We start from the raw sequence: 15,894 nt of genomic DNA on the forward strand, positions 1-15,894 counted from the left end.
TTTTATGTTGATGGGAAAAAAATTAAGCCCATTTGGGCTTATCACTGACTATTTGTTTATTTATTTGTACATGAAATGCATGGAATGCTGGTATATTCCAATTTTGGATTGTTGTTTTTCTCTCTAAAGTACCTTAATTGATCCTTTGGTTGGCTAGTTTTTAGAACACTCTTGGAAACATTTGTCATGCTCACAGTCTATACGTGCTTAAATAACTGTTGTTCATAAACTATCAAATAGTTATTATTTGAGTCAGAAGACACAGTCATTGCACCAAAAAGAAAAGGGGGTGGGGTTGCAGATTCAAATTGTTTACAGAAGAGTTAAGTCTCTTCCATGCATATATATCTTACTGTAAAGCACAACATTCTTCCCTACTCTTATAAAAATAGATGTAGATGAATGTCAACTGAACCGCTGCCATCCAGATGCTGTCTGCTATAACACCCCAGGGTCCTTCAGCTGCCAGTGCAAAGCAGGTTATCATGGAGATGGCTTCCAATGTACATCAGAAGGTAAAACATCCTTAGAGTGGCAAACACTAAAGGGTAGTTCCACTGAATAGTAGAGCTGCAGCAATTATGTTTTGCAAACTATCACTAACCAAGCTTTGATTGAGGTATAATTATTTGATACTGCTTTTTGCTCTTTCTTCAGATCTGTTCTTGTCTGTTCCAGCACATTGTTCTCTGTAGTTAGGGAAGTAAAAAGATGAGCTATCCAACTCCATTTTCCTTATAATACTATAACAGTATCCTACATATAGCTGCTAGGAGAGAACTACAAGGTCATACTCTACACTTCTGTTACCTTTTTTAAAGAGTTTTTCAACAGTATTATAGCTGAAATATTCTAAAACAGCTTTCTGCATCTTTAAATTTAAGCAAAAGTATTTGATTCTGCAAATGCAGAAATTGTTTTTATTTAAACTCATTTTTTTAAAGAAGCTGCAGAATTTTGCATAACTTCATATCTGGCTTGCTAGTAAAAGAGGTACTGATGTAAGAGGAGCACTCGAATAGCTACTAAGAGTGTCTATAATTAAGCTGTGCAGAGTTGTCACTACATGAGATGGGCACTGAACAAATATGATAAATAAATAACTAAATCATTATATCCTCACACTCCATTGTTTCAGCTCAAAAAGAAACAGATGTCCGAACTCTGTCACCCCTTTCTTTTCATAGGTTACCATATAGAAACAAACCTGGATACTCTGGCTAGAGGCTATGATTACTAAGCATCATTCACCAAAACTGTTAAAGTGTGTTATCCTTCACATGGTAAATGAATTGCTGGTAAAATTTCACATCATATTGGTAATGCTTAGTAACAGAAGCAAAACTGAATGGATTACAAGACTAATATTGAAGTATTAATCAACTCTGCTTTGAAATTCTCCTAAGAATACCACTTTAAAATGACAGGTTGCTTCCTAGAGCTATCACACGAAGGATGACTCCATCTTACACCAATCTTCCCCAGCTTGATGTCCTTCAGAAGTGTTGGGCTACATCTGCAGAATATGCAGCCAATATGCTGCTGGGAATTTAATCTAAATACCTTTAGGGGACACATGGTTAAGAACTTAAGAACAGTCCTTCCTACTGGATCCCTATCTTCCTTGAGTATCCCTTTCATTTCTTTGTAGTCTAATGACTCAAAAGTTTCCCAGACTGGTTTTCTGCTTTGAATCTATTTAAATGTGTTATTTATAGCTCTGGAAAAATTGGCCGTTGGGTTTGATTCTGTTCCCCCAAAACCCAAAAGAAAATAACAACAGCTATTTCAAAACACTATCCCTGCAGAAAAAGAGAAAGCCAAAGAACATCAGAACTTAAGCAGTGCTCAGCTGGCCCATCTAGTCCAGCTGTCTGTTCTAACAGTGGCCAAGTAACTGCACAAGGAAGCCCACTAGTCTCTCAGTTGATGGCCTTCAGAAGTAGTCACACTACCATCAAAGTTAATAGCCATTGATCCCCATGATTTCCATGAACTGATCCAACCCTTTTTTGAAGCCAGGCAAGCTGGTAGCTGCCACCACATCTTGCGGTGAATCCCGAAGTTTAATTACATGTTGTGTAAAGAAAAACATTATTTTTTCTCTGCCCTTCAATTTCAATTCAATTTCATTGGGTGATCTCTGGTTCTAGTATTTTGGGATGGGGAAAATAGCTTCTCCTTGTCCATTTTATCCATACCATGCATAATTCTGTACACCTCAATTATGTCCTCTCTCATTTGCCTCCTTTCTAGACTAAAAAGCCTCAAAAGTTCCAACTTTTCCTGATAGGAAAAATCCCACTATCTCATAGTATCTCCCATCATATGGAAGTTTGTATCTTCTCACTGCAATTCTAAACTTTCAGTGAGTAGTCTGAATGACAGATCGTCAGCCATTTCTGATGCCATCTGTATGGACGCCAGCTGACTTTGCAGAACTCATAGGGTTTATGTTGGGTAGAATATGGGATCAAGTAACTGATCTAATCGAAATGAAGTTAAAGAATATTTTTTCTTTTTATTGCAGAAGTAGAGAAGACCAAATGCCAAAGAGAACAAGAACAAATTCTGGCTTTGGGTCCAAGGGGACCTAGGCCAGTTGGCCAATTTATTCCTCAGTGTGATCTCTATGGGAATTATTTGCCAACCCAGTGCCACCCTAGTACTGGCTACTGCTGGTGTGTGGACAGAGATGGTAATGAGGTGGATGGTACCAGAAGTGGCCCAGGAATCCAACCTCCATGTAAGTTGCTTCTAAGCCAGTAAGTTAGTGTAATAGTTTTTCTTCATTTAGATTTTGCCTATTCTTACTCTCAAGGTAACTAAGATAGGTATTTACAAGCCCGAGGTATTTGCAATTATTTGTATATCAAATTGTGATTAAGTGAAAGGTGTATTTATACAGCAAATGTGATTTGAATTACCTGGTTTTATGTTATAATTAGGTTTGTATTTCCTATAGCAGAAGCTTCAGTAGAAAATATAAATACTGCCAGCAGGAAATGTTTTGCATACAACCTTTCCCAGTCAATACTGCATTTTACCCTAGTTGATAACAGAAAGTGAAAGCATAGGCCTCTGGTACAAACCACAATGATGAAACATGTATTTGACATCATATAGCAAACTCTGAACCTTCGGACTTGCATCCTGATGTCAGACACAAGTATGTAAGTCACGTAGTCTATATTGAGATGTCTTAGTACACATTTTGTCACTTGATTCCCTGTGTTCCCCCCGTGGATCTCTATGGATGGACTTTGGTTGGAATTATCCTTCTTGGTTCTTCTGGATTATTCAGTGATTTTGATATTATTACCAATGCGTGATTGGGATAGCAGGGAAGTAACTTTGGACCTAAACTTCATTGCTGTATAAATAAATAAAAGAGGATCATCAACTGTAAAAATAAGTAGCAGTTCGAAAACATGCAAATGTGAGTAGATTAATAGGTACCGCTTCGGCGGGCAGGTATTGGCGTTCCGTTTAGTCATGCCGGCCACATGACCATGGAAGTGTCTAAGGACAAATGCCGGCTCTTTGGCTTTGAAACGGAGATGAGCACCGCCCCCTCGAGTCAGACACGACTGGACTTAATGTCAAGGGAAGCCTTTACCTTTACTATTGTACATAAGTGTGTGGATTGGCCACCTTGTTTTTCTAACGGCTCTATCCCTTAAGCAAGAAGTGTAGTATGCAATGAACATTTATGTCCTATAGGTTTCTATGTGTGTGTGTGTGTATGTTTGTATGCATGCATGCATGCATGCATACAGTGGTGTAAACATGATTAAGTTTTGCATTTACAATCTCATCACTTTTTGTGGAGGAGACATGCAGTGCAATCTGAGGCCAAGCCAGCTAAGCTCATTGGACCTAACTCTCAAATAAAAATGCACCAAGTTGCAAACTTTTATGCATGTGTTTTAGCAACACCTTAAGTGTGCTAAATTGCCAGACTTGTATCAGTAAGACTACCTGGCCTTGTAGATATGGCAAGTCTGGTGTCTGAATAACCTAATAATATGTGTTTTATATTATTGGTCAATAAGGTCTGGGCACAGTTGCCCCTCCTGTTACAATTGGACCTTCCGTAAAACCAGATGCAGTTCCCCTGCCTCCAGGAAGCCACTTACTCATTGCTCAGAGTGGGAAGATTGACCATGTCCCTCTGGAAGGAAATGTTATGAAGAAATCAGATGCAAAAGCTTTGCTGTATGTGCCAGTAAGTATACTGTGAACATGATGCGTTTCAATATATTGAATTAATGGCTTGAAAAATGCCTCTTAAATCCAGTGTTAGGAACAATTGCATATTGAATGGTTGGACTTAACCTAATGCCTGGTACATTTTTTGAACCCTGACCTTTTTTTAAAATAAATTGTAGCATTGTATTTTTATTTGTAATTTGTGGTTAAAGGCAGGGGATCTCCAAAGAAAAATATGTCCCTGTAGCATTGTGTTTTATAAGTTTCCTTGCTTCTGAGATAATCATGCAAAACTGCTAGAAACAGACTTACTCTATGTGGAACTAATTTTTATTGGCTTCCTAAGCATGTCAGGGTCTTCTATAAACTTTCCATGTTTGGGACTCTTGGATTTTAAGTGCTCATAGTAGATAGCTATAAAACTTTATGTGGCATATAAACTTCCTCCCTGAGTATGCTCTTTATCTTCTCTTTCTTGAAGCACTTACTTTTCCTGCTGTAAATGGTATAATTTATCTTGATAATTTCCTGTACTGTGGTCAGTGTCTATATTCTGGCATATGTTCCTTTTTAGTCTCTTCCCTGTGTCTGACCTGAGTAAGTATTTTTCCACTCACCCATCTTCTTCTGCAATTGCTCTGAGTTTCTTGCTGTGTAGTAGGACCTTAATCTTTGAGTTCAGATCTTCTGAATGGGTAGCTTTGTGTCTTAGCATTGCATTTTTTAAAAAGATTATAGAAATCATTGATATTGTATGTTCAATGGAAGCTGCATTTTTCTCTTTAATTCTCAGTATCTAATTACACATTCATGTCACAGTTGTGCACATCTTTTTTTCCATGGTTGAGAGACTAATTAAACAGGGCAAGGAAAGGTAGTTGATCATAGTGTTGGTTAAATGGCAAAAGGTGTTAGAATGACAAATCTGGATATGGAGAAGACAAGAAAAGAGCAATATAAAGACAGTAACATCAGTGGGGAGGGCAACTAAAGAATAGAGTGAATGTAGAATTTCTTCAAGCACAGAGATTGAGGGGAATGGATCTTTATGCTCATTTTAATGTTAATTAGAACACTTATTGTCTCATGATTCTGTGTAATATATTTGGATTCTTCCAGAAGCCTAATCTAGCTATAATTGGTATTTGGTGTTTAAATATCTGAACCTGCCCTATACAGGGTCAAAGTATTGACTTCCCTAAATATGCATTACTTATTCTGGCAGATGGCAGCATCCTGAGGCCTCATCCTGAGATCTTTCATAGCTCTAACAAGATCCTTTTTCATTGCACAGAGCAGAAATTTGGAACTTCTGCATGCAACTGAATCACAATCCTTGATGTAAAATTTAAAAAAAATGCTGAATATTATGTCTCTATAAGGGTTCAGTGACAAGTTGTTTCCTTTGGATGCAAGCTATAGGCTTAGATTATAGAAATGGGAGTAGAATTAACATAGCACAGTGTGAATTTGCAAATATCAAGTCGGGAAAGACTGAAATAATTATTAGATGGAAAAGTCCTTCTGTGCTATTATTTCAGGTTATTTTTAGCTGGACTGTAGAGGTCCCAAGCTTGAGGTGGTAATCTACTCCTTTCCTATTGTTGCAATGCAATTTGTTTCTGACCCTGGGTATCACCTTAAGCCAGGAGGCAGCACCTAACCCACCTGGACTGATCCCCAAATGCTAAACAGAATCAGGCTTGATTACAACTTGGATGTAAGACTTCACCTTTGCATTTTCTCACCAGTCTTTTTATTATTCACTGTAGAATTTTCAAGCCATTGAATACTTAGCCATTTCTTTAGCATTAGAAGTGTGATATAATAGTTTGTAATAGTTTGTCTAAAATGCAGGATAAAGTTGTTATTGGAGTTGCTTATGACTGCTTGGAGAAGATGGTTTATTGGACAGATATCAGCAGCCCATCCATCAGTAGAGCAAGCCTTGGTGGAGGAGAGCCCGTATCCATCATAAAGACAGGTAGGGGTTATAGATTTCCTTCCTCACCATGTCACATTGGATCCAATGCATAGTGCTCTGCTGGTGGACTCTTGGGTCCAAATATGGGTTCCACAAGTTGAAAAAAGATGGAAGATGCTTTTCTACAAGTAACCCTGAAGTCCTTAGCACAACGTCCCATAATGTTTTGAAAAACCCTGTGGAGTAAGTTTGAAATTAGTGCAGGGGACAGAGAGTGGCAGAACTTCTTTTTGCTGAAAATTTGCTCCACATTCTGCTGGATCAAAAAGCCTTCCAACTGCAGAAAAGCCCCAACATTATCAATTGTTTCCAATCTCTAGATTCACTTAGGGTCTTATGGCCATCTCTTCTGTTGCTCTTAAAAAGAAGTATTGGAAGACAGACAGGCATGTGGAAAGTGTAGGGAGGAGGGAAAAGAAAGGAAAAAGAAGGAAAATAAGCTAAACATCCTAAATATAAAAACAAAACTACTATCCAAGTTCTCATACAAGCAACCAGACCCAGGACACTTAGCAAACATACTTTAGTGTAGAATGGTACCAATGCCACTCTGTTCAGATAATTTATTGGCTGTTATTTTATTAGGTATAGCCAAGAATTTTGGAAACTTGTACATATTTGAATGGACATGTCGGTAAAGCAGTTGTTTTTATCCTGTGAGCCTGTGGTCAAATATCCTGATTGTATGGATGAATGTTGGGATAACTTTGTTCATGTGGAAATTGCCAGTCTGAATACGAATTTGATTTGCTATTTTTAAAAATCTTTTGGAGTAAAATGCTGTTCAGTATGTATTGTACTTTTAACCTTTTGATAGTTTTCAGTATTGCTCATTTTACTATTATAACAGACAGTTGAAGAAAGCATATGTGTATCTAATCGAATTTTGTTATAATATTGTGTGTGTCATTTTGATTGCGTAACTCAAATCTATTGCTTACAGGGGCTTATTTTATTATCTGTAATTTGTGCGTACAGTGCAATCCCTTTATGTGTAACTCAGAAATAAGTATCCCTGAGTTCAGTGAGATTTACTGCCTAGTATGGATAAGTAGGTTTCAATCTCAGTCACAAAAATCAACCTACTGACTGTTTAGAAGAATTCTATAAAATGTGTGTAAGTGAAGTGTCAACTTGGATGAAGCTCTCCTGACTGCTCATCTCTCACAAGGCCACTGAGCAATAGCACAGCTGCCTCTGTGAAAGAGTTTGCACAGGGAAGTCTGCATGTTTTGACTATTAACCCCTTCTAAGGCCTAATGAATGGAAGAGGCTTTGCACATGTAAAAGCCCATTAAATCCTATATTCCATGACAGCTGAATAGCCTGTGACCTTTATGATCATCTGCTCAAGTTCCACAGCTGCAGAAGCTACTCCTTGGGGAGAAATGCTTTCTCGTGCTCTGACCCTTCAATTCCTTTCCATTCTTGCGTAATCCTAACATTGCAATCAAATGGGGAACAGTTACTATTTTGTAAATTTCATTGCATTCAGATATGGGCTGACCTTATGCCTGACTGATTATCAGCTGGTCTGGAAATAAAATTTATCCCAGGGTATGTTAAATCCCTGGTTAGTAACCCCAAAACTAAAGACAGCTATGGAAGAGATTCTCTCCCCTAATATACTCCAGATGCAAAGGCTTAACATTTGTAACCCAGCCACCTTTTTAAAAAGTTAGGTCAAAAAAATCAAAAGTGACTGTATGATTGAGCAGCAACCAAATTTTGTAACAGCATTTGAAGGGTTACACAATATGTGTTTTTTAAAAGGTTATATTCACTTCAATAACTATGTGGGCAGAGTCATATAACTTAGAGTGGCTTTTACTGGCCTGTTTAATCAACTAGAAATGATTTTCTGCCTAGTATGGGTAAGTAGGTTTCACCACAAGAAGTAGAGTTTGAAAACCTGGCAAAGAAAAGAAAAAGTTCAGTATTCTTTTTTTCTTCTTTGAAATAAGAAATGGAGTATGGAGCGGGACTGAGGAACAGTCTTAATGTTGTGAGGTTTATACATGGAGGAAAGAGTTAACATTTTTTATATATAGACTGCAGTATACTTTTTAAAAGAAAAGTTGTATAACGTTCATCTAAAATGGAATGTGCTTGCAGTCTTGGCCTAAATTGTGGGCAGTCTGTGTTGAACAGAACAAAACCCTTTCTGAGCAGGAAAAAAAAAAACACAGTTGGATGAATATTGGACCTTTAAAAAATTTCTATCCTCAATCTGTGTTTGTGATCAGCAACCCTTGGAGCCAGAATAGAAGGTTATCATCTGCTATTTCCTGTTACTTTGGCCTGGTCACTGTCCAAGGGAAACTACGCACATACATTTTTCAGAGTTCTTCTAAGCTGAAATCTGTTTTCTGAAACAATTAGCTACTTGGAGCTCTAAATTTTCTCCTGATAACTAAAAACCAGTTGATTTTTAAAAGTTTATTACTTCTCAGAATAGGTGCTTTTCTGTTGTTTTACAGTCAGTAGCTTAAAATCATAGTACTGTACTACCTTATCACAAAGATATGTATCTTTTATCGACATATTTAAGTATAACTTCATCCCAATTCTTAGTGAAGCCTATTTTGTTTGCTTGTTTGTTTGACCAAAAAACAGAACACAGAGTTTGTTATATTTGTGTAATGATCCAGGCACCCACTGCAGATCTTTCCTTGCAGGTCTCTACATGGAATGAACCTACAGTATCTGTTTTCGAGTAGAATGTTAACAGTCACAATATAAGCAGGAATGATGAGTACTAATGGGTATAGTGACTTATAGTATACCACAATATATTATACCACTATAATTTAGGGATGGGGAGACCTGCGTTTAAAGCCTCACTGAACCATGGAGTTCACTAGGTGACTTTGGGCCAGTGACACTTTTTCAGCCCAACCTATTGAGCAGAAATGTTGTGATGGAGGAATTGTGTTATTCACTACTGTGAGCTCTTGAGGAAATGCAGAACAAAATTGTATCAGTCAATTAACAAAAGGAATCTATTCCTTCTAGCATTGCATTTATACCACTTAGCGTCATTGGTTTGAAGATTAGGGCATAGGAATAAGTGATTGGTCCAACATCTATTGTAAATCCATGATTAAGGACTTTTAAACTGAAATAACAATTTAAACATTAAGTGATTGGTCCACATCTGTTGTAAATCCATGACTAGGAACTTTTAAACTGAAATAACAGTTTCAATTCACCAATCCACTAGCTAGTTTCCCCCTTTTACTTTCCCTTCAGCAGAACAGATATTTTTCTTTCATAATTTCTCCCATGTAGTCCCTTGGTACCTTTAAGCATAATATTCTGCTTTTGTCTTACCATTAAAGAGTTATGACTGTGATTTTTAGTGATAGGTGAATCCTATTCACAACTGACAAATATTTTCCTTGAATCTGTCTGGAACAAGATGAGGTATTCCACTCCACAGGAAATTGGCTGAAAATTAGCCAGCTAAGTAAAGAGTATGATGAGGTTTAATCTTTGATCCATCCTCAATGCCAACATTGGATATGCATGGAAATAATGGCACTAGGTCTTGGCACTTTGCCCATTATTAAGAACCCAGCATTTCTGATGGGACATTGTGCTCCACCAGAGGCCAATTAGATGCCTCAAGCCCTCTTCAGGAGTTTGGTACCAAATGTGGAAGGGAGATCTCATGAACAAATGAAACTTCCTCAATAGTCAGGAGTGGCTTTGAATGTTGGCCATGCCCTTTGACTGATGTCTTTATATTTCTTTCTTCAAGATTTGGAAAGTCCTGAAGGAATAGCGCTGGATCACCTTGGCCGTACTATCTTCTGGACTGATTCTCAGCTTGACAGAATAGAGGTAGCCAGAGTAGATGGCAGCCATCGACGTATATTGTTTGATACTGAACTGGTGAATCCTCGAGCCATTGTTGCAGATCCTGTGAAAGGGTAGGGATATATAAATGTCCTGTTATTTTTAGAACTTTTTTCTCACAGTCCATACTATTTCAGTACCTATATCATATTCTTTTCACGTGCTGAAACTATAAGTCCAAACCACCCAGTTGCTATATTCTTTTGTTTAAACAAAATAAACACGTATTTGTGAAATATTTGCATAAACTCAAAACTTTGTTAATGTTTTATCATAATGCTGTGTAAGTATTAATAAGTAAGTAAGTAAATAAGTTTATTGTTGTAACCACGGGTCATAACATAGCTGTGTAAGTATTCGCAAATTTAAATAGTTATGAATGATGAGTCATAATAAGAAAGAAGTGAGTGTTTGATTTTGTACTGTAAAAATTCTAAGGCACATTCCAAAGGTTTGCATGTATATAATTATATATTCATCTGGATGCTATGGCTGTTGTCCTTTGTGAGATTTTTTTCTCAATAGCTTCCTCCTAGAGCTTCTTTGGATGGTTCTCACAATATGCTAAACCCTAAACCTGAGTTAACAAAACACAACATAACATGTTACATCCAAATAAATAAACTGTATTGTAGCTTAATATGATGGCATGAATCACATAACATACTAAGACAATGGTAGGATCCCATAGCACCCTGACTACAAATTACCCAACCCATTACAGCTTAGTCTAGTATGTTGTGTGAACCTAGCCTCTGAGTGTTGAATTTCTTTCACTTTAGGAACAGCTTGGGGATTTCCTGCTAATATTGCACACTAGCTGAAGTTGCCAGTGTAAAGTCATGTTTTCTGTGCAGATAGTCTTAACCTTGAATACAGGAGTAACCCAAGACTAGAAAAGGTGGGAAGGGTATCTCACATCAGGTACAACTGGGTCAACCTGGAGCAGTGTTGCATGGAACAGTACTGTGTGAAACACACCGAAATCAAGTTGACTATATTAATGGTACAAGGAAGTGGAAGAGCTCAGTTATAACAGCAAAGGCATGGACAGGGGCTGACTGTGGAACAGATCACAAACAGCTCATGAGCAAGTTCCAAGTCAAGCTAAAGTGGAAGCCCACCATTTTACACAATATGAGCTTGACCATACATGCACCATTTTCAAGGAAAATATCAGGAATTGCTTCAAAGTATGGCAAACTGTGGAATGTCCTTAGGAAGGTAGGAATCCCAGGTGAAACCTATACACAGGATGAAACATGACAAAACAGACTGGCTCCAGAGGGAGGCTGGATTGGAAGAAGTTAAGTTTGGTTTTAAATTGGAAGAAGAAACATCTGCATTATGCTGATGACATTACTCTGATAGTTGAAAATGTAAATGATCTGCAAGCTCTTTAATAAAAATTAAAGAGTACAGTGAAAAAATGGGACTACAATAAAATATAAAGAAGCTCAAAACAATGATAACAGGTACATAGTCAACATAGACTCGAAGGCACAACTATACACACATACACACGGGTCCTTATCACTACAACTACCAGCCTTAGAATTGAGAGTAAGATACTGAACTGGTGGATAGCTTATGCTTTTAGAATCAACTATCAACAGGAAATGAACCAGAGTCAAGAAATATACCACAGACTAGCACTTGATAGAATAGCAGTGAAGGCCTTAGAAAAGATATTCAGATGCCAGGATGTGTCTATACCTACAATGGTTTTTCCTGTGACATTCTAAGGACATGAAAATTGGACTTTGAAGAAGCAAGATTGAAAGAGTATTGACGCTTTTGAACTTTGGCATTGGAGAAGACTCCTCAGAATACCATGGATAGCCAAGAAAATAAACAAGTCAAATTTCAATCCAGAGTTCTCACTGGAGGCACAAGATATACGAAGAGCTTTCAGTTCTGTCATGATTGCAAGATAGACAATACTATATTTATTAAGAGAGCAGTGAACTAACATCATGCATACACCTGTCCAGCCCTACCATAGTTTTGCCCACTCAGGTGCCTTTATGACTTATCAGGGGTATAGGGTAGTCCTCGCTTAGCAACCACAATTGGGACCAGCAACTCTGTTGCAAAATGCCACAGTCACTAAGAGTAAAATCAGGTGACCAAAATGGGCTTATGATGTAACTTCTCATTCGGTCATTAAGCGAATCACCTCGGTCATTAAGCAAGATGTTCACTCAGTATGCTGACATAATAGCTGGTTCCTTATGATATGCTGAACTATAAATTACCCAAGCCCATTCAGATTCAATCTCTGAATCATAAATTTATCACAGTGGCTGTGGTACACCATTAACTACCTGACTTAAGTTTGCACAATGCCTTAGATTAAAAAGTGATTGATTTGAGGCTCATTGTACTATGTAAACAGCAGGTGAATCTTGAATTTTATAATATCAGTGATAGAATGGTTAACAAAACAAAATTGAGAGGGAAATCCTGTGCAAAGGTAAAATCTTCCTTCAGTCAAGCTTGACTCCTGGTGACTTAACGGAAATACCCATGTAATTTTATTAGAAACAATACCAATGTGATATTTCTTTTCATGATACTCTCCTTATGTACAGTTATATTTATTTATTTGTATATGTGTCTTTTTCAATACACCCAGAAACCTTTACTGGACAGACTGGAACAGAGAAGCTCCTAAAATTGAAACCTCATACATGGATGGTACAAATAGAAGAATCCTTGTTAAGGATGATTTGGGACTGCCAAATGGGCTGACATTTGATGCCTATTCTTCATTGTTGTGCTGGGTAGATGCAGGTAAAGTCTTACACTATAGAATGAACTAAACTGAGAGTCAGTTTGGTCTAGTGGTTAAGGCAACGGGCTGGAAACCAGGAGTCTGTGAGTTCTAGTCCCACTTTAGGCATAAAAGCTGGCTGGGTGACCTTGGGCCAGTCTCTCTCTCTCTCAGCCCAACCCACCTCACAGGGCTGTTGTTGTGGGGAAAATAGGAGGAGGAAGGAGTATTAGGTATGTTCCCCACCTTGAGTTATTTATAAAAATAATAAAGGCAGGATAGAAAATAAATAAATAATAAAAAAATAACTAAATGAACAACTGGATGCTTAAAATGTCAAGGTGGATCTCTAATTGTGATGATGTTACTTCCAAGTATAGAAAGTACTCAACAATTATTGCCACTTTTCTTTTTCTTTACTGTTTCAAAATAGCATTAGTTTAAAGGTCACTCCTAACCTCTCATCACAGTCCAGTTTTAATTCCTCATGTCTGAAGGCAGAGCTATGAAAGTCTACTGACTGAAATTCTCAGGACTGCCAGTCATTATAAAAAGTATTAAGTTAAATTGACCCATGATCTGAATGTAATGTCTACCTCTAGGACCACTCAGGCATACAGAAAGGGTCAATGAAGACAAATCTTAAGAACTGTTTGTTTATCTGCATTGGTCTTTGGGTGTTCAACCCAAAACAGTTTGGCAGCAGCAAGCAAAACTTGTAATTTGTTTTCAAATGATTATCTGGAAAACGTGGGCAGGGTTTGACATGGGCAAGCATAGAAGAACTGAAAAGAAAACCACAATTTCATACATATTGTATTTATCCAAGAGAAAAAGAAATCCCCAAATAATTAGATATGAATTATATGTGGAGAGGTCATCTTATATTAGCTGAGAATATATTAACATTAAACTAAAACCTTACAAAGAAAAGGGTCGTCTGTTTCTTGCAAAGTCCAGCTTATTTTTTCATATGCAGGGACCAAAAGGGTAGAATGTATGGATCCCAATCAGCATCGTCGTAGAAAGGTCCTTGAAGGAATTCAGTATCCTTTTAGCATTACAAGCTATGGGAAGAATTTATTTTACACTGACTGGAGAAGGTATGATATGACCTGTTTTTTGTTTGCTTTGTACTGCTTTTTAAAAAAGCTTGTGCTTTACTCCCACCCCCACCCCGACCCCCCAAGCCTCCTGTAATTGATAAAGACTTCAAATATTGTTTGGGCAAATCTGTATACCTCTAAAAAAAACTCCTGTATTCCCTGCAGGCAAATAACAGGGAGGGAGGGGGAAGGAGAGAGAGAGTTAACTGTTTTCTTTGAACATGGAAGAATGGGAAGCTAACGCTCCTGTATTGTTTGCTCTAGGGAGTGAAAGAGGAGAGTGGAATTTTGAAGACATTCTTCTGCCTAGTCAGTATGCAGCTTCTGAATTTTAGCTATGGAATGTGGCAGGCTTAGGGTTTAAAGGAAGAGCAGCAATTTTTTTGCAGTAAGGGAGTGCACTTTTAGAATCATCATTGTCAGTCATCCTCATCTATTCATCCAGTTAATATCACAGTCTTTAGACTGGATATTTCCTCATGATTTGGGATCTAACCAAGAGCCTAGGATGATGATGATGATGATTTTGTGTTCAAGAACTGTGGAGGATAGCGCCATGACAGAGTCAGAGTGACTGTATCACACTTTTTGTATCTGCTTTCAAGAGATTGGGAGAATTTCTTTTTAAGATGTATTAAACATGGAAGAATGGGAAGCTAACGCTCCTGTATTGTTTGCTCTAGGGAGTGAAAGAGGAGAGTGGAATTTTGAAGACATTCTTCTGCCTAGTCAGTATGCAGCTTCTGAATTTTAGCTATGGAATGTGGCAGGCTTAGGGTTTAAAGGAAGAGCAGCAATTTTTTTGCAGTAAGGGAGTGCACTTTTAGAATCATCATTGTCAGTCATCCTCATCTATTCATCCAGTTAATATCACAGTCTTTAGACTGGATATTTCCTCATGATTTGGGATCTAACCAAGAGCCTAGGATGATGATGATGATGATTTTGTGTTCAAGAACTGTGGAGGATAGCGCCATGACAGAGTCAGAGTGACTGTATCACACTTTTTGTATCTGCTTTCAAGAGATTGGGAGAATTTCTTTTTAAGATGTATTAAACCCATCAAGAGGCTTGTGCAATGTTTTATTTTGAAAATAAAATTGATTTTGAAAATAAAATTGACTCTAAAATTGATTTTCCACAATTCGGTGGTTTGCAATTTATAGTCGTGGTAAGAAGTTTTGGTTTGTTTAGATCTAATTTTTTTTCCTCCCTCTTTCTTTCCCCATTATCTCATGTTTTATTTATCTATGTTATTGTTTTGTGCACTACAGAGATGCTGTAGTAGCGGTGGATCGCATAATCTCAAAAGAGAACGATAATTTTCAACCGTATAAGCGCACTCGTCTTTATGGAATAACGACAGCCTTGGCTCAATGTCCATCAGGTAATTGTGTGGGTTTGTTTTTTTTTACTTTATAAGAAGCTCTAGAAGCTGAAATACAAAAGGAGATATACCATGGATTTCAGAAAATTCCCCAGAGAAATTCCACCACTGGAAATTCCACCACCAATAAAAATTCAGCCTAATTTCTAATAATAGAAATTTAATTAACTTATTGCATTTCTTTCCTTCTCTTGATTACTTTAGAAAACTAAAACAAATAGAGATACTAGCTTTTTTCTTGCTTGGTGACTATTATGGTATTTTAGTAGAGACTGAAGTATCCTTTGTAAATTCAGGCAGTTTTCATGACCGATCAGTGCCATCAAGAATAAAAAGCTTTTGGCATGCTTTCTGCTGAAATTGAAAATAGAGAAAGATCTTGAATTATTCCTGTTGTTGATCTTGTTTACTCTTGTTACCTTGTTTATGCAGTTGTTAAACTGGTTGTCTTGATTATTTATTTATTTTTTAAATTCTGGAGTGATTTTGACATAGTTAAATAATTTTGACCTTTTCCCTACCACTGTGGTTCCCTGTGAGGGTTGGTATGGAGGATTTCTGCACTACT

General features: G+C 37.4%; 1 protein-coding gene across 1 annotated transcript in view; it reads left to right on the top strand.

Moving 5' to 3' along the window:
* The window catches only part of NID1 (nidogen 1), a 63,431-nt gene that overhangs the window by 43,754 nt on the left and 3,783 nt on the right, over positions 1-15,894 (top strand). Inside the window, exons 12-19 of the mRNA XM_063306529.1 lie at positions 393-515; positions 2,531-2,746; positions 4,056-4,228; positions 6,070-6,196; positions 9,960-10,131; positions 12,696-12,853; positions 13,813-13,936; positions 15,214-15,326. Of these exons, the coding sequence (XP_063162599.1) occupies positions 393-515; positions 2,531-2,746; positions 4,056-4,228; positions 6,070-6,196; positions 9,960-10,131; positions 12,696-12,853; positions 13,813-13,936; positions 15,214-15,326 (1,206 nt within the window). The remainder of the gene's footprint in view (positions 1-392; positions 516-2,530; positions 2,747-4,055; positions 4,229-6,069; positions 6,197-9,959; positions 10,132-12,695; positions 12,854-13,812; positions 13,937-15,213; positions 15,327-15,894) is intronic.

The sequence above is a fragment of the Candoia aspera genome, chromosome 1 (assembly GCF_035149785.1).
Source record: "Candoia aspera isolate rCanAsp1 chromosome 1, rCanAsp1.hap2, whole genome shotgun sequence".
NCBI lineage: Eukaryota > Metazoa > Chordata > Lepidosauria > Squamata > Boidae > Candoia > Candoia aspera.